We start from the raw sequence: 18593 nt of genomic DNA on the forward strand, positions 1-18593 counted from the left end.
GCGTGTTTCCACTGGCTGACTTTCTAGAAACAGAGTTACAGGTAAAAAAATATGTACATTTGAAATGTTAGTAGCTATTGTTCTGGAAGTGAAACCTCCACCAACAGAGGGAGAATGCCCGTTTTCCGACGCCCTCACCACTGGATACTATCGCCTTTAAAACTGTACCATTAAGTGAAAAAGGATAGTTCACATACCTTCATGGAGTCAGGAGTGACACTGAGAACTGCTGTTTTCATTGGTCCTTCGTATTACTGTGACTTTGTATCCCTCTGTCCCCCTCTTCTGTCCTCTCTTCCTCCTCACCTAAGAACTCGTCGTGTATTAGCAAGATCGCCCCGTTCCCAGTGAGCGTGGCAGGGTTTCTCTTAGCTTGTCTCTGACTTCATTCACGGTGTTTTAAGCTTTGCACATCTTTCAAATTTTTCCAGTCACCAGATTTGTCAATCTTTATCGATTCGGAGTTGTTTTTAAAAAGGGTTTGTTTTTAAAAAGCCTTCTTTGATCATAAACTCATTCACCAGGTTTTCTTTCAGTACTTGTTACGTTTTCATTTAAAAATATTTCATTGCGGCCATCTGAAAGGTGCTGTGCTATAAGGAGTCAGAGGACCTGTTTCGCTTTCCTCAACAGGACGAGCCACTTGTCCAATACTAGTGAAATCCAGTAGTCGAGGGCCCGTGGGGGACACAGACCCCCTCATCCCCTATACAGGAAGGGCGTAGATTTGAGGGAGGCCCTGCAGCCAGCGCGATGGGTTGGATCGTGTCCCCCTAAAGCACATGTTTTAAGATACCCCCCAGTATCTTAGAATGTGGCTGTGTTTGGAGACAGGGCCCTTAAAGAGGCAATTAAATTAAAATGAGGCTATGAGGGGCCCTTACTCAATCTGACTGGCGTAGGAAGAGGACAGATGCACAGAGAGACACAACAGGGGCCCATGAGCTCAGGGGGAAGGCCTCATGAGGCCACAGGAGAAGAATGCCATCCACAGGCCAAAAGAGAAGCCTCAGAAGAAAAGCAACCTTGCTGACACCTTAACCTTGGACTTCTAGCCTCCAGAGTGGTGGGAAAATACACTTATTGTCTAAGCCTCCCGGTCTGTGGGACTCGGTGATGGCAGTCGGGCAAATTAATGTGGCCAGGCACCCCCTGATGAGTAGAGGCACTTGGGGACAGCAGTTCCAGCTCAGGTCATCAGAGGAGCCCACAGAGTCCCTAGAAGAACATCCAAGCGGGGGCCGAAGACGGTGGGAGGCGGCTGTGTCTGCCCCACACTGCCTGCCCCGGTGCCTGGAGGCCCAGTGGGACACCTGTCCCAGGTTCTCATTCAGATGGAGGCGGGTAGGGAGCAGATCTGTGCCGTGTGCCCCTCTGGGTCACCTCCACGTTCTCTGTTCTTTGCCGCTCCACTGAGCTGTTGTGTTGGTGTGAAGGAGGACGTGTGAGCCCAGCGCTCATGGCCCAGCCGCTCGAGCAGCACACACACAGCCCCCTGCTTGGTGCAGTGCGTGCAGTCCATTTGCCTCTGTAACACACACACACACACACACACGTGTGTCATTCCTGGAGCTGGACACGGGGGATGAGGACCTTCCGGGAACCAGCAGCTTCTTGGAACCCTGCCCGGAGAACCCTATCTCTTCCTTGCGTAGCCCTGGCCTTTTTCAACGTTAGGGCTGGAACAGTTTTCATTCCAGCTGGCTTGGCTTCTGGGCGGCATAACCTTTCTTCTCTTCCTTTTGTTCTCAGGTTCTGACGCCATCAGATAGTGGGGTTGGCTGAGCGGTGTGATGCAGAGCTGCCTTCTCGAAGGACGCTCGCCAGCTGGGTCACCAGGTTCCCGTGCCTAACCCGACTCCAGAGGCACAACTTCAGGCTCCTGGGCTCGCCCTGGGGGTGTACTAAGACCTGAGGACCACCCCATGGCACCACTCCACACCTCTGAACGGAAGTCCGACTACTTCATTAGGAGGCGGGTTGTTTTCCGAAAATCAATCCCCAGAGCCTAGAAGTCGGTAACCACCCAGCTTCCCGACCTTCAGTCTTTCTTTGTAAACCCAGTTAAAGGACATCATTCAAGGAGAAGTTTCGCTGCGGCTCCTTCCTATTCTGCCCTCACAGCATGCACCCCAGGAGCAGAACCCTCAGATCACCTCTGGGGGTGCGACCTCACCCCAGACCGACCCCAGTCTGCTCTTCTGCTTTCCTGACGTTTCTGCAAGTCCCGTGCCCGCAGCCCTTCCTCACCTGCATGTTGGAAGACTTCCTGATCCAAGTTCACGCAAAAAGAAGGCATTTTTGTTTTCCAGTGACTCCGCCCAGCGAGCCTCTAGTTGGTGGGGTGTGGGTGGCTCTCCTGAGTGCAGCCCCAACCCCGCACTGCTCAGCTCACTAGGAAATCATGAGGTTCCTTCCTAGCTCCCCACACCACCGCTGTTCCTGCCTTTCTTCCTTTTGGCCGAGAAATGGACTAGAGACGGTCTTCGGGTGAACGAGAAGCAAACCAAGCCCCGTGGCAGGTGCCTCCGGTGACTAAGCTGGATGACCAGTGCGGTGGGTCAAGGCCATGTGGCCACAAGCGAGCAGAAGGTGTGCAAGGCGCGGTCTCCGCTGCCAAGGCGGCCGGCAGGAGGAGCATCTCGCGGGCCGTCCTCGGGCTCCCGGAAGGAGCTCTGGCCATCCTCCTCCCTGCCCACCTACCTTTTCTTCCCTCGTGGCGCCTGCTCCGGCTCCAGCGTGGCCGTCCCGGGGCTGCAGTTCCAGCACCGTGCGGAAGAGCTTCTCCGAGGTCTGGGTCAGGAAGCCGATCTCGGCATTGGGGTGCAGGCCGTAGAGGTAGGGCGACTCGGCAGGCAGCTGGTCGTCGATGTACTGCAAGTCAGGGCTGAAAGTGACACACGAGCCCAGATGCGGCGCTTGCCTCCCACGCCCACCCCTGGCTGCTGCCAGCCTCGCCCTGACACCATCTGTCCCTGCATGCCCGGCCGGGACCTTCCAAGCCCATGTGGGCATTCTTGTCTTCAGGAAGCTCACATCTGTCTCCAGTCTCCCCCGCTCAGCCTGCTCCCAGGTCTGTACCTGTCCCTCCCTCCGCACACCTTCCGAGTCCTCGAGAAGCACCCCACTTCGCGTCTTACTCGAGTCCTCCTGTGGCCCCCGCTCTCTCTCCCTTAAGTTCCTCTCTCTCTTCCCCATTGATCTGATCAGAGATGACGAACCTAGATTCAAACATGGGACCGTGCACGCAAAATAAAAGTGAGAATCGAACCGTGGGACAAGGCGAGTTTTGCTGTTAACCAGGGAATTCCTGTCTCTGGCAAGAATTACTGGAATTAAAACAGTTTTTAATCGTGCCATCCGAACAACACATTCCTGTGCTCAGTGACAGTGGGCCACCGTCAGCTGTCCCTAAAAACTCTGTCCCTGTCTTCTCCGAATGTTTTCTGGGTACCCTCCGGTTCTCTCCACTACCGTGAGAAAGTGACCCTCAGGGTGAGCTCCTGATTTGATTTTGATTTCCTGCTGTGTCCTCTCATCTAAGTAAAAAATGGCTCATTCCTTAAAGGTAAATTCGTGTCCTTAGTTTTGTATTTCTTCCAGCCCCCAGAACACCTCTGAACTCTTGGTCAGTGCCCTGTAACCACCTATAAGCTGGTGGATTAAAGAGATGTAAAGAAGATGACAATCCGTCTCAGTCATTTGGAACCGGCAAACTCCGCCGTTGCCCATCCGCAGCTCGAGCCTCTTGTCGGACGGCCCTGCAGGCACTAGGGGGCGCCCTTGCACAACTTTCTCTGCCTTCTGGTCAAGCAGTTTTTAGAAATTCCTTCTTTTCTTTAAATAGTCCTAGTGTTTGAAATTTCCTTTCACAGGTTCAAGTCTTTGTGGTTTGAATGACTTTGGCAGTTTATCTTTTTCATTTTTATCGTTTTTTAAGGAAAATATTTATTGAAGTAATCTCTATACCCAACGTGGGGCTCGAACTCATGACCCCAAGAGCAAGAGTTGCCCCTCCTCCGACTGAGCCAGCCAGGCCCCCTTCTGTTTAAATTCTATGAATTCAAAACTTTCTTTTTAAAGTTTGTATTCATGTTTCTGTGACTGGTATTTCCCTTAAGGCCGGTATTCAGAGTTATTTTAGGCTTTTTTTTTGTTGTTGTTTTATTTTTTTAATTATCCTTTAACATATCTTCCATGGCAGGTTAAATAGGCAAAGATGGTCACTTTAAAAATAGCTGTGGTCATAGCCAAACGAGAACTCAAAGTGACAGTCCTGAAGAGCTCCCTGGGAATGTGTGTGCACAGGGGCCTGTGTTTACAGCAGCCAACAAAGAACAGGAGGGGTGAGTGATCTGACCACGTGGTCAGGTCCCTCTGAAGATAGTTGGAATCACTAACATAAACTTACTCAGAGTTGGCTAAGTCCTTAACCTGGAGTTTTGCTCCTAATGGCTCTGTCAATATCTTGGATGAAAACAATCAAATGAATGCCCCAGATGTTATTTGTAGAAAAGAGCAATGAATAGGGTTATTGAACCAAGCATCAACAATAGAAAGATCTATTTCATTGCTAATTGGAGGCTGGGAATCCTACCGCTCTCCAATCAAACAGGGTAAACTTGGGGCTGAGAACCACACTCCATATAAGCTCTGCTCTACAGGTCGTTCTTCCCTGTCCCTGTGTGAACGTCTCTGGTCCTACAGGACAGACTTGGAGGAAGCCCCAGGTCCCGCGTGAGCAGAGCCTTACCTGATGGTAGCCAACGAGATCCAGGTTGCCCGGGAGCGGGAAACCCGGTGCCAGAGACAGCTCTCCTTCTAGCATTTCTGGCCTGATGAATTCCTCCAAATACGTCCTGCAGAGTCTCCTGTCCCAGTCATCTGTGATGTGGCCTCCGTACATGATCTCTCCAAAGAGGTAGCGCAGATCATCATAGGGGACCTGGGAGATGGGGAAGAAAGAGCTCCGCACAGATATCAGGGCTGCCCTTGCGTGTGGGCAGAGTGTAAGCCACAAGACGGGATGATTTTGAAGACGAGGAGCAATGCTGTCTGCACCTGCACACCCACAGCACCCCAGAGAGCTCGGTAAATGCTTGAAAACTTACATCCGAGAGTGAGGAGAGGCAAGGTGCCAACCCCCTTGCGTATATGTCATCCCTCTTTCATGGTCATTAACGGTGGCCAGTAAGTCAGGCTCCATCTGCAAGTCCCACTCATGGCAAATAGCACAGGGGACAAAGTAAAGACCAGGGAACGTTCCTAATTTCATACCACTTCTCAGCATATTCATTTATGGTCTCCTCCCAAGTTCAAAGTGATTGAAATGGAGCAGGCGAAGTTAAGATAGTGATGTCAGGTGGGGAACCATGTGGGGAAAGCCTTGTGTCCGTGCAGAGAATGAAGAGGGGGTGTTGGCGGTGAGCTTCCCAGGACCCTGGAGCTGGAGGCAGAGTGATGGCTTAGGGCATCTGGGCCTGATTCACGTTTCCCACCTGCAAGCGGAGGGGGGCCTTGCTGATGCTATGTTTGGTCTGTGAACAACAAAAGCCTGGATGGTCTCAACATTCCCTCACATGGAAGGGCATGGGCTGTTAGTAGAAGCTTTCTATGAAATGGACATAACAGAGAAGAGAGAGAATTGGCTAATTCAACCAGGAACAGGTATCAGGTGGGCATGGTCTGGTGGGTCCTGGGACACAGACTCAAGGGACTCACTCGCACCAGGCATGAATCACTGGTTTGGTTTCCTGAGCTTTCTGAGCCCTAACCTCACCGTGGTGCCCTTCTTGGCCTCACGCTGCCCTTGGGCTGGCCTTTCCTTCCTGTACTCGGAGAGGGTGTAGACCATTCGCACCGTGTGCCCTTTCTCCCTGTGCCGACTGCGTCACCCTTCTGAGGGGTGGCCCCGCTCCTGCCCCCCCGCCCCCCGCAGCACTGGCCGGAGACTCTATACCTTTACGTTGGCCTCCAGGAAGTTGTAGAGCACGTTCACAGAGATGGTGAGGTCCCCGGTGTTGAAGGGGTAGGAACGATTCCATCCCTGCGGCCCGAACTTCCGTCTCTCTGCCACCACCCCGTGAAAGTAACAGAGAGCAAAAAGGATGCTCTTAAACTCCGTCTCCCGGGAGCACATCTCCAGCGTGTCCTGCAAGGGAGGTGTGGCCTCCAACGTTAGCACAGATCTGCTGTTGCACAGCGTGGACCAGCGCGTGGGTTACGGCGGTTGGAAGTTGCGCTGGAAAAGCTTCCCATAGGTCCTAGTTAGGTTTGGAGCTACAGTCCGACTACAGATTGCCCTGCGGGTGGGTGCGGGCTTAGGGTCCAAAGGGACCTTGGGGAGGGGCTGGGCTCTAGTTTAAAATCTGAGTTAAGGTTTTAGATTCAGGTTCTTACAGGGTTTGGTTTGCAACTGACGTCTGCATCCCGCAGCGTGCCAGTTAAGTCCCCCAGCATAGCTGATGGCAAACGGGGTCGTGGGTCGTGAGGGTCGTGTGGGACATGGGAGTGACACTTTGTGCAGGGGTGTGGGTGGGGACTCCTATAGCATCATCTCGGATTTCTCCCCTTCCTGTCCGCTCTTCTTGTCCACGGTGGAGCCAGAGCAGGTATGGTCACGGCCGGTGCGACTGAGGGGGAGGATGGGAATCAGAGCCTTGAGACAAAGAGGAATCCCACGCCCTTCGCCATACCACCTGCTCCCCTAAACTTAAGCGGGGGGACCAGCCACAAGGCTGCGGGAACAGGAGCGCAGTGCCTGCCGTGTGTAAGATGGTGGGGGGGTGAGGCTTATGAAGAGGGGATTAAAGAAGGGACAGAAGGAAGAAATAGAAAGCAAGAGACAGTGCAGAGGAAGGCAATGGGATTATGCTTGGCGGATTTTAAGGGGGTCGGTGGTGACGGTGTGGCAGATGGGGAAAGTGTGCATCTTGAAGGTGTGGAAGGACAAGCATCCTTACATTGCCTGGAATGAACAAGAATTTCCCCTAAGTGAGACCCTTTGTAATCAGGAAGGAGCAAGATGCTTCAGGCAGAGCCTACAAGGGACGCTTTCAAAGCTCATGCCAATTAGACTGGGTTGAGTCCTGCTGTTTCATCCGAGGACTGGTCCTTAGACTTCGCTCACCTGGGCAGAAGCAGAGGAGACAGGACCAGTTCAGCTTCTACTAGCTCTGACTTTTCCATGATGAGCCCAGGACAGTTCCTATCTCTCCCTGGATATGTGGCGGTCCCCCTGTGCCTTTGCTGGGTACCATATTGGACACAAAGCTATGGCTAGGAAAGGTCAGAGGTGTCACAGAAGGACAAGTCACTGCCTATGCGAGCAAGATCTTAACTGCCTTCTCGATGTAGGATGTTTCCTTTGTTACTTTTTTTTTAAATGAGGAAATACTTTATTTTTTTAAGATTTTATGTATTTATTTGAGAGAGAGAGAGAGAGGAGAGAGAGTGAGCATGAGTGGGGGGAGGTGGATGGACATAGGCAGAGGGAGAAGCAGGCTTCTGCTGAGCTGGGAGCCCGATGTGGGACTTGATCCCAGGACCCTGGGATGGTGACCTGAGCTGAAGGCAGACGCTTCACGGACTGAGTCACGCAGGCGCTGGGCTCTGCTAAAAAAGGACTCGAAGCACAAAGACAAGAGTCCTGGTTGACGGTGGCACACTCAAACAAATAGAATTTGTTCTATTTGTATCAGAATAGAATGATCGTCCCCAACAGCAGGGTCAGCAGGGATCCAAGAGCTCCATTCTGCCATTTGTCCCTTAAATGACTAAAATAGGGCTCTGAAGGAACAGAGTGAATATAGGGGTAGTAACCAGGCCTCTGTTTTGGGGTACTTAATAAAAGCAGAATGGAATAATTAAAACACTTGTGAGCAATGACTGAACCCCCACATCTATCTCTCTTTCTCAGAGTGAGTTACCCAAATGGGCCAAAGCCCAACGGTGAGAGGGCCTGAAAAACCAGGAAAAGCTTCCATCCTTTGGGATTTATTTCCGTGGTAACCCAGATGGGACGTGGGGCTTGTAGGGACAGAAACCCAAGAACAAGGGTCTGGGGAGAGGCTGAGAGGTGAAGCCAGAAGGCCTTCATAGATGGTGATAATCCTACTGAGGCATAATATTGTAATATTAATTACTAGGAGGCCCAGCAACTGAGACACCTTCCTGCCCTTCTCCCTGGATCTGTCCAAGACCCTCGAGGTGAAAGGTCAGAGAGGGGTCTGTGTGTCCTTCAAGAGAGTTAGCTAACTGCCTCCCAGTGCCTTTTACTTTTCAATTATGAATAAAAAAAAAGTTCCCGGTAGAATACACAACATACAATTTATTGGGTCAACCATTTCTAAGTGTCCATTTCAGTGGTGTGATGTGTGTTCACACTGTTGGGCAACCGGTGACTTTTCGGGGCAGAAGAAATGTTTTTTGTTTTGTTGTTGTTTTGTTTTGTTTTTATCTTTAGCTCAACTTTTTTTTTTTAAATAAACATATAATGTATTATTAGCCCCAGGGATACAGGTCTGTGCATCGCCAGGTTTACACACTTCACAGCACTCACCATAGCACATACCCTCCCCAATGTCCATCACCCCATCCCCCTCTCCCGGCCCCCTTCCCCCCGGCAACCCTCAGTTTGTTTTGTGAGATTAAGAGTCTCTTATGGTTTGTCTCCCTCCCAATCCCATCTTGTTTCATTTATTCTAGAAAAAATGGTTTTGCTTTTGGAACCAGACACTGCCTCCTGGACAGAAGGCTGTAGGTTTCAGACTCAAGAATGTTACATTTCCCCTACATGGAATATGAAATGTGGAGAATTTAGAATTTCTGACCACTGGTATGGAGTACTTAGGAATTTAGTGAAGGCTTATTTAGGAAGAAAAAGAGAAAAGCACGTAAAGGAAAGGGAAGAAAAGGCCCACGAACGAGACAGCGTCCTATTTTCTTCTCTGTTACAACAAGCAGAGGTTTCTTAATAAAAGAAAATCTCGAATATCGAAAATCTCGAAATAAAAGAGATCTCGAATCTCCTGGTAATGTTTGCCCACTTCCTGTTCCAGATTGTGAGTGGGTTTTGGAGCTGGGATGGGAAAGGGAGTGAGAAAGGGGGCCGGCCACATTTTGCTTCTCCTTGGAAGCTTTCCCCTCCAAGCGGGGCTGCTTGATCTCCAAGCTATGGGGGAATCTCACACACTCAAGGAAATCTCCTCAGATCCTGACTACCATATAGTCGTCAAGTTTAAGTTAGCCCAGACCCCAGCGGGGCCCTAGTCCTGGTGGTTTACGTTGGGTTAGTGACAAGAGTCCTCCTTCAGCTTCCCGAGGTGACTGCTCTGGGACTGGGGGTGAGTCTGTGAGTGTGGGGTCTGTGGAGCCAGAGGTCTGCGGGGGCTGTTAGAAGACAACGTCTGAGAGGACAGATCCTAGAACCCTCCCCTTGGACTCCACCAAGGCCCGGGGTGACGGATGGACTTCAAGGTGGCTCCATAGCCCCCGATCTCCTGGCTTTAACATCTTTGTGGATTCCACTTCTCAGGTAGCGGGAGCTCCCCCAGGAAGAGGCAGCAAGACAGGCTGCCTTCCTGAAAAGGTGAAGAAAGCCTGAGCCGTAGACCTCACAAGTCACCCTCACATATAAAGTCAGTAGCCCACGGGCCCCCTTTGCCTTGAAATCCACGCTCTGCAACACAAGTCTCAGATTCCCGCTAAAGGGAGGTTCTAGTACGCGGTGGCCTATGTCTGAAACTTCTGTCCTGATCCTCTCAGCTTCGCCCTGAAATCCCCTGGAGGCTTGCTAGAACGCAGGTTCCTGGGCCCTCACCCCAGAGTTTCTGATGTAGGAGGTCTGGGGGTGGTGGTGGAGGGTCTGAGAATTTGCAGTTCTACTAAGTTCCCAGCAGCTTCTGCTGCTCCAGGGACCACGCTGTGAAAGCCTACCACGTGGCGACGTCCCAAGGCCAGAACCCCCATCTGACACCCGGGTTATGTGACGTGGATGCTCGGGATGCCTGATGATGGCAGGTGTTCTCGTGGGAACACGTGCACCTGTCCCCAGCGTGCTCAGCCAGTAAACATGTAGCCGGCGTAGCATGTCTCTTAGATGTACAGCAACATGCCCTCTCCTTCAAGGGGTATCTCCTTAGCAGGGAGACCTGCGCAGAGTTCGCCCATGCCTCTTGCCAAAGACAGACCCCTAAGTTTGGCTCCCCTTCCCCACCCGCAGTGTACTGGGGAACTGACAGCGGGGCTGTACTCCGCGGGCACTGGGAGGTCTGTCACAGAGCGGACACACAGCTCCACAGCCCGTCCCCCCACTTCCCGCCCTCCTGGCAGCTGGATGCTCTGGGACGCAGGTCAGCCGGCCATGGTGAGGGGCGTGGCTTGTCCGCCCCGCTCCCGTCTGCCCTGGGCGGTACCTGAGAGAAATTGTCCAGGGCCTTGTGCAGGTTGGCATGCATGCCTGTGGGAGGCTCGTTGGTGATCTTGATCGCGTTCTCCAGGATGCCCTGGGGGATGACGTGGCCCTCTGGGGAGGGTGCAGGCTCTGCGCTGATGAAGACCCTGAGGTCCGGGTGGCTGTTCTCCGCGTGCTCTGCCAGCTTCTCCTCCAGGGTGCCGAGCCACTTGGCCACCAGGTGTATGTTCTAGTGGGAAGGAAGACCCCCCCACCCACCCCACACAGGCGTTTGCTTAGTTTTGTTAGCGGCAGAGGGTTTCAGGAAGGCAGCAGTCGGGGCAGGGGGCTGGCTTTCAAATAAAGCTCATCGCAGCAGGTGTCTTGGGTTCCCAGTGATGGGACCTGGCCGTCTCTGGCAACTGAACCCTATTCTCTTGATCTCCCAAGTCTCTCCAGCACACAGGGCTCAAACCTGACGCTGCACAGGGATTCCCTGCAGCGCTTCTCAAAAACAAGATCCTTGGGGCACCTGGGTGGCTCAGTGGGTTAATGCCTCTGCCTTCGGCTCAGGTCATGATCTCAGGGTCCTGGGATGGAGTCCCGCATCAGGCTCTCTGCTCAGCAGGGAGCCTGCTTCCCTTCCTCTCTCTCTGCCTGCCTCTCTGCCTACTTGTGATCTGTCAAATAAATAAATCTTAAAAAACAAAAACAAAAACAAACAAGATCCTTGGGTCTAGGGCAGGCCTGAGCATTTGCATTTCTACTAAGATCCGGGCAGAGCTGAAGGTGCTGGGCTACAATGGGAGACTGGAACACACGGTCCAGACGCTCCAAATCTGGACCCCCACCTCTGACACTCGGAGGATTTGAACCCTTGATAACTAAGAAGTGGGGCCCATGGACTTGGAGTGTTGCCTTCCCTAGGATCCGTCTAGAAATGCAGACTCTCCGACCCTACCCAGATTTCCTGAATCAGTGCATTTCAATCAGATCCTGCCGTGATTTGTATGCATGTTAAAATGTGAAAAGCACTGATTTAAACTTCTAGCTAGCTTTCTTGCGTCCTCTCTCCCTCTCTCCCAGCCATTCTGCTAATTGTTGCCAAACTTATCTTCCTGAAACACAGGGAGGCATTGCTGCTCACGCGCTGGGAAGGCTTCCTACTCCAAGCTGGGCTCCTTCATCTGTGCCCTTCTCTCCCCACCTCCCCACCCGCCCCGCCCCATGTGATTCCTGCCTGTCTGTCTGTCTGAACCTACACTTGTTTCTCAGCACTACTTTGTAGAATCCAGGACGTAGCCAGGATGGCTCCTTTGTGGTAGGTTCCATTATGATGGAGAGAGAAAACTCCCGAAGTATTGGAGGAAGCCTGCCCACAGAGCCTTAAACTTGGCCCCGGCAGCTGGTCTCTGGGCACTGCTTTCTTTTCTATAAAAGGAGAAAGAACAAGAATATTGGCCCTACTTATTTCACAGACTCGCTGCAAAGGACCAAAGTTAATGGATTTGAAAGGGCTTTGTGTGCCGTAACCACTACATAAGCGTGAGGGGCAGCTGCCGAAAAGAGCACTTGTTAAGGAATTCATTTGTAAGCCCTGTGTTGGAGCCGAGGCTCCAGAGGGGCTGCCTGGGAAAGCCAGGGCCACCTTAGCGAGACCCTCCACTCCTCCTGCAGGAATTCCAATTCCCGAATTTAAGCTGGGAGAGCTCTCAGGAAAGGACATCAGCAGATGCAAGCGTCCTGGGGTCGCTCTGTGCCAAGGGAGGAAAGGCTCTCTGTTTGCCGTCCCCGTGGCTGACTGGGTCCCTGAAGGATGAGGGCCCAGGATGGGGTCTCATCCTGCCAGCCTGTGAGGGAGGAAGTAGGATCCCAAGCTGTCACTGTCTTTTCTCTTGAGTTTCTGGACAAAGAGACCCAGGGAAAGGAAGGATGAAGCCCCCCAACTCTGGGTGGCTGTTCTTGCTGTGGCCAGTGGTGACGCAGTGAGGGGTCAGGAGACAGAAGTTCTAGGGACTCAGAGCAAGGACCGGATGGGAGTGACCTTTTTTGTTTATTTTCCCTTGCACTGATCTCTTCCTCAAGTCTGTCACCGAGCAGGCTTTCGGAGGGTGTTGCCTCTGTCTGCCCTAGGCACTGGGCGCAAAGGGGATTAAGGAGTAGGTGTCTCCTTAAGGGAATGTAGTGAAGGGCACGGTCATCAGGTAAGTCCCTTCAGCTCAGCCAGGGCACCCCAGTAGAGCTCTGGCCCAACCCCAGCTCCCCGGTAAGGTGCCTAAGCCAGGGATGAGGGGACAGGTGGCGACAGGAGAGGGGCGGCCCTTATGTCTTGTGAGTTCGGTGAAGTGAGCAGCAGGAGACATCCCAGACGGGCGCCCGCAGGCATGAGCTCCAGGTGCAGAGGCAGAGCTCCAGTTACACGTGTGCTGTCGTGGTCATGCGTGTAACCAAGAACACAGAACGCGGGGCACAGCAGAAGGGCAGAGCGGTGGAAAGTTCTGGGATACGTCTGGGAAGAGGTTCACCTACCAGACCCCGTTCCCACGGTCTTCAGCTGGATACCTACTCCCTGAGGAGGCCCCAAACAGGAAGTTAGGGGGGCAGGGGGCTGTGAGGGGCAGGGGACAAGGAGTCGTGGGGAGCAGTGGGGAGGACCCCAGAGGAGGGACGGAGAGAGGATCAGGCAGTGAGATGGGCAGGGGTGTGGAAAGAAAGGCAGGGAAGAGGGGCAGAGAGGACAGAGGAGCCCAGAGATTGCCCTGTGAGCTCCAGACAGCTGTGGGGTCAAGAATGACCCTGAACAGGGCACAGGGGTCATACCTGCAAGATAACCCAGTGACCTTTCTTGGCAGCCAGGTCCAGCGCTGCCTCAGCCACCACCTCCTGTCCTTGCCCCAAAGACACGTTGTGGAAGTTCCTGTTGTTGAAGGTGTAGCCGAGCTTTCTACCTGAAAGGGGTGTGGAGTTGTCCTTATTTTCGCTCATGTCCGCCATCTTTGTTGTCCTGTGGTCACGAGGAGAGGCCCATGGCCGTACCACTGCTCGAACTCAGGCATGCCTGAATGCTCATACCCTTCCCCTCTTCCTCTCAGGAGCGTGCTGGGGGGTGAGGGATACCTCTTCCCGCTCTCTGTTCCCAAACAAGAGGAAGCACTTGTTGGACATCAACCCCCACCACCCTCACTGAGTCCCCAAGGGTGGAGTGAAGTGATGATGCCCTTTGGTGTGGCTTCGCTTGAACACCAGGCATTGGTCTGCTGCCCTAGAGCCTGAAATGGCTTCCAAGCTATGGATTTTCCCTGGACCTCCACGGGGAGGGATGCCTGGTTGGGATAAGACTCAGATAGCTCGTCTTGAGGAGTCAAGATGGCGGAGAAGTAGCAGGCTGAGACTACTTCGGGTAGCGGGAGATCAGCTAAATAGCTTATCTAAAGATTGCAAACACCTACAAATCCAACGGGAGATTGAAGAGAAGAAGAACAGCAATTCCAGAAACAGAAAATCAACCACTTTCTGCAAGGTAGGACTGGCGGAGAAGTGAATCCAAAGCGACGGGAAGATAGACCGCGGGGGGAGGGGCCGGCTCCCAGCGAGCGGCGGAGCAACGGAGCAAAATCAGGACTTTTAAAAGTCTGTTCTGCTGAGGGACATCGCTCCAGAGGCTTAACTGGGGTGAAGCCCAGGCGGGGTAAGCGCGGCCTCAGGTCCCGCAGGGTCGCAGAAGGATCGGGGGTGTCTCAGTGTCGCAGAGCTTACCGGTATTAGAACGGGGAAGCCGGCTGCAGAGACAGAGCCGAGGAGTGACTCTCAGCTCAGGGTTGCCTTGAACCGGTCGCAGGCTCGGTCAGCTCAGAGCGCGGCCGGAGGCCAGGGTGACGGGAGTCATTTGGCACTGTTCTCTGAGGGCTCACTGAGGAGTGGGGCCCCGGGCTCTCGGCTCCTCCGGGCCGGAGACCGGGAGGCCGCCATCTTTATTCCCGTCCTCCGGACTCTACGGAAAGCGCTCAGGGAACAAAAGCTCCCGAAAGCGAACCCGAGCGGATGACTCAGCGCGGCCCCGGGTAAGGGCGGTGCAACTCCGCCTGGGGCAAAGACGCTTGAGAATCACTACAACGGGCCCCTCCCCCAGAAGATCTACGGGAAACCCAGCCAGGACCAAGTTCACCTACCAAGGAGAACGGCGGAATTCCAGAGGAGAAGAAAGCAAAGCACGGAACTCATGGCTTTCTCCCCATGATTTTTTAGCCTTGCAGTTAATTTAATTTTTTTTTCTTTTTCAATTTTTTTTTCTTTTTCTCTTCTTCTGCTAAATTTTTTTTAACTTTTACCATTTTCTTTTTTTTAACGTTTTTTAAATAGTTTATCTAATATATATATATTTTTTCCTCTTTTTACATTTTTTCTTTATCAGCTTTCTTTTTTTTAATAGTTTTTTTTTCTTTCTTTCTGAACCCCTTTTTATCCCTTTCTCCCCCCTCACAATTCGGGATCTCTTCTGATTTGGCTAAAGCATATTTTCCTGGGGTTGTTGCCACCCTTTTAGTATTTTACTTGCTCCTTCATAAACTCTTATCTGGACAAATGACAAGGCGGAAAAATTCACAACAAAAAAAAGAACAAGAGGCAATACCAAAGGCTAGGGACCTAATCAATACAGACATTGGTAATATGTCAGATATAGAGTTCAGAATGATGATTCTCAAGGTTCTAGCCGGGCTTGAAAAAGGCATGGAAGATATTAAAGCAACCCTCTCGGGAGATATAAAAGCCCTTTCTGGAGAAATAAAAGAACTAAAATCTAACCAAGTTGAAATCAAAAAAGCTATTAATGAGGTGCAATAAAAAATGGAGGCTCTCACTGCTAGGATAAATGAGGCAGAAGACAGAATTAGCGATACAGAAGACCAAATGACAGAGAATAAAGAAGCTGAGCAAAAGAGGGACAAACAGCTACTGGACCACGAGGGGAGAATTCGAGAGATAAGTGACACCATAAGACGAAACAACATTAGAATAATTGGGATTCCAGAAGAAGAGGAAACAGAGAGGGGAGCAGAAGGTATATTGGAGAGAATTATTGGAGAGAATTTCCCCAATATGGCAAAGGGAACAAGCATCAAAATCCAGGAGGTTCAGAGAACCCCCCTCAAAATCAATAAGAATAGGTCTACACCCCGTCACCTAATAGTAAAATTGACAAGTCTTAGTGACAAAGAAAAGATCCTGAAAGCAGCCCGGGAAAAGAAGTCTGTAACGTACAATGGTAAAAATATTAGATTGGCAGCAGACTTATCCACAGAGACCTGGCAGGCCAGAAAGAGCTGGCATGATATATTCAGAGTACTAAATGAGAAAAACATGCAGCCAAGAATACTATATCCAGCTAGGCTATCATTGAAAATAGACGGAGAGATTAAAAGCTTCCAGGACAAACAAAAACTGAAAGAATTTGCAAATACCAAACCAGCTCTACAGGAAATATTGAAAGGGGTCCTCTAAGCAAAGAGAGACCCTAAAAGTAGTAGATCAGAAAGAAACAGAGACAATATACAATAACAGTCACCTTACAGGCAATACAATGGCACTAAATTCATATCTCTCAATACTTACCCTGAATGTTAATGGGCTAAATGCCCCAATCAAAAGACACAGGGTATCAGAATGGATCAAAAAACAAAAACCATCTATATGTTGCCTACAAGAAACTCATCTTACACCCGAAGACACCTCCAGGTTTAAAGTGAGGGGGTGGAAAGAATTTACCATGCTAATGGACATCAGAAGAAAGCAGGAGTGGCAATCCTTATATCAGATCAATTAGATTTTAAGCCAAAGACTATAATAAGAGATGAGGAAGGACACTATATCATACTCAAAGGAACTGTCCAACAAGAAGATCTAACAATTTTAAATATCTATGCCCCTAACGTGGGAGCAGCCAACTCTATAAACCAATTAATAACAAAATCAAAGAAACACATCGACAAGAATACAATCATAGTAGGGGATTTTAACACTCCCCTCACTGAAATGGACAGATCATCCAAGCAAAAGATCAACAAGGAAATCAAGGCCTTAAATGACACACTGGACCAGATGGACATCACAGATATATTCAGAACATTTCATCCCAAAGCAACAGAATACACATTCTTCTCTAGTGCACATGGAACATTCTCCAGAATAGATCACATTCTTGGTCCTAAATCAAGTCTCAACCGGTATCAAAAGATTGGGATCATTCCCTGCATATTTTCAGACCACAATGCTCTAAAGCTAGAACTCAATAACAAGAGGAAATTTGGAAAGAACCCAAATACATGGAGACTAAACAGCATCCTTCTAAAGAATGAATGGGTCAACCAGGAAATCAAAGAAGAATTGAAAAAAATTATGGAAACAAATGATAATGAAAACACAACAGTTCAGAATCTGTGGGACACAACAAAGGCAGTCCTGAGAGGAAAATATATAGCGGTACAAGCCTTTCTCAAGAAACAAGAAAGGTCTCAGGTACACAACCTAACCCTACACCTAAAGGAGCTGGAGAAAGAACAAGAAAGAAACCCTAAACCCAGCAGGAGAAGAGAAATCATAAAGATCAGAGCAGAAATCAATGAAATAGAAACCAAAAAAACAATAGAACAAATCAACGAAACTAGGAGCTGGTTCTTTGAAAGAATTAATAAGATTGATAAACCCCTGGCCAGACTTATCAAAAAGAAAAGAGAAAGGACCCAAATAAATAAAATCATGAATGAAAGAGGAGACATCACAACGAACACCAAAGAAATACAGACAATTATAAGAACATACTATGAGCAACTCTACGCCAACAAATTTGACAATCTGGAAGAAATGGATGCATTCCTAGAGACATATAAACTACCACAACTGAACCAGGAAGAAATAGAAAGCCTGAACAGACCCATAACCAGTAAGGAGATTGAAACAGTCATCAAAAATCTCCAAACAAACAAAAGCCCAGGGCCAGACGGCTTCCCGGGGGAATTCTACCAAACATTTAAAGAAGAACTAATTCCTATTCTCCTGAAACTGTTCCAAAAAATAGCAATAGAAGGAAAACTTCCAAACTCATTTTATGAGGCCAGCATCACCTTGATCCCAAAACCAGACAAGGATCCCAACAAAAAAGAGAACTACAGACCAATATCCTTGATGAACACAGATGCAAAAATTCTCGCCAAAATACTAGCCAATAGGATTCAACAGTACTTTAAAAGGATTATTCACCACGACCAAGTTGGATTTATTCCAGGGCTGCAAGGTTGGTTCAACATCCGCAAATCAATCAATGTGATACAACACATTAATAAAAGAAAGAACAAGAACCATATGATACTCTCCATAGATGCTGAAAAAGCATTTGACAAAGTACAGCATCCCTTCCTGATCAAAACTCTTCAAAGTGTAGGGATAGACGGCACATACCTCAATATTATCAAAGCCATCTATGAAAAACCCACTGCAAATATCATTCTCAATGGAGAAAAACTGAAAGCTTTTCCGCTAAGGTCAGGAACACGGCAGGGATGTCCGTTATCACCACTGCTATTCAACATAGTACTAGAAGTCCTAGCCTCAGCAATCAGACAACAAAAGGAAATTAAAGGCATCCAAATCGGCAAAGAAGAAGTCAAACTATCACTCTTCGCAGATGATATGATACTCTATGTGGAAAACCCAAAAGACTCCACTCCAAAACTGCTAAAACTTGTACAGGAATTCAGTAAAGTGTCAGGATATAAAATCAATGCACAGAAATCAGTTGCATTTCTCTACACCAACAAGAAGACAGAAGAAAGAGAAATTAAGGAGTCCATCCCATTTACAATTGCACCCAAAACTATAAGATACCTAGGAATAAACCTAACCAAAGAGACTAAGAATCTATACTCAGAAAACTATAAAGTACTCATGAAAGAAATTGAGGAAGACACAAAGAAATGGAAAAATGTTCCATGCTCCTGGATTGGAAGAATAAATATTGTGAAAATGTCTATGCTACCTAAAGCAATCTACACATTTAATGCAATTCCTATCAAAGTACCATCCATTTTTTTCAAAGAAATGGAACAAATAATCCTAAAATTTATATGGAACCAGAAAAGACCTCGAATAGCCAAAGGAATATTGAAAAAGAAAGCCAAAGTTGTTGGCATCACAATTCCGGACTTCA

General features: G+C 49.7%; 1 protein-coding gene across 1 annotated transcript in view; it reads right to left on the reverse strand.

Annotated features, from left to right (window-relative positions):
• The window catches only part of DNAH9 (dynein axonemal heavy chain 9), a 342755-nt gene that overhangs the window by 33364 nt on the left and 290798 nt on the right, over nt 1–18593 (reverse strand). The window contains 5 exon segments of the mRNA XM_047707126.1: nt 2704–2874; nt 4754–4945; nt 5960–6151; nt 10416–10643; nt 13214–13341. Of these exon segments, the coding sequence (XP_047563082.1) occupies nt 2704–2874; nt 4754–4945; nt 5960–6151; nt 10416–10643; nt 13214–13341 (911 nt within the window).

This window comes from Lutra lutra, chromosome 16 (genome assembly GCF_902655055.1).
Source record: "Lutra lutra chromosome 16, mLutLut1.2, whole genome shotgun sequence".
Taxonomy (NCBI): Eukaryota; Metazoa; Chordata; class Mammalia; order Carnivora; family Mustelidae; genus Lutra; species Lutra lutra.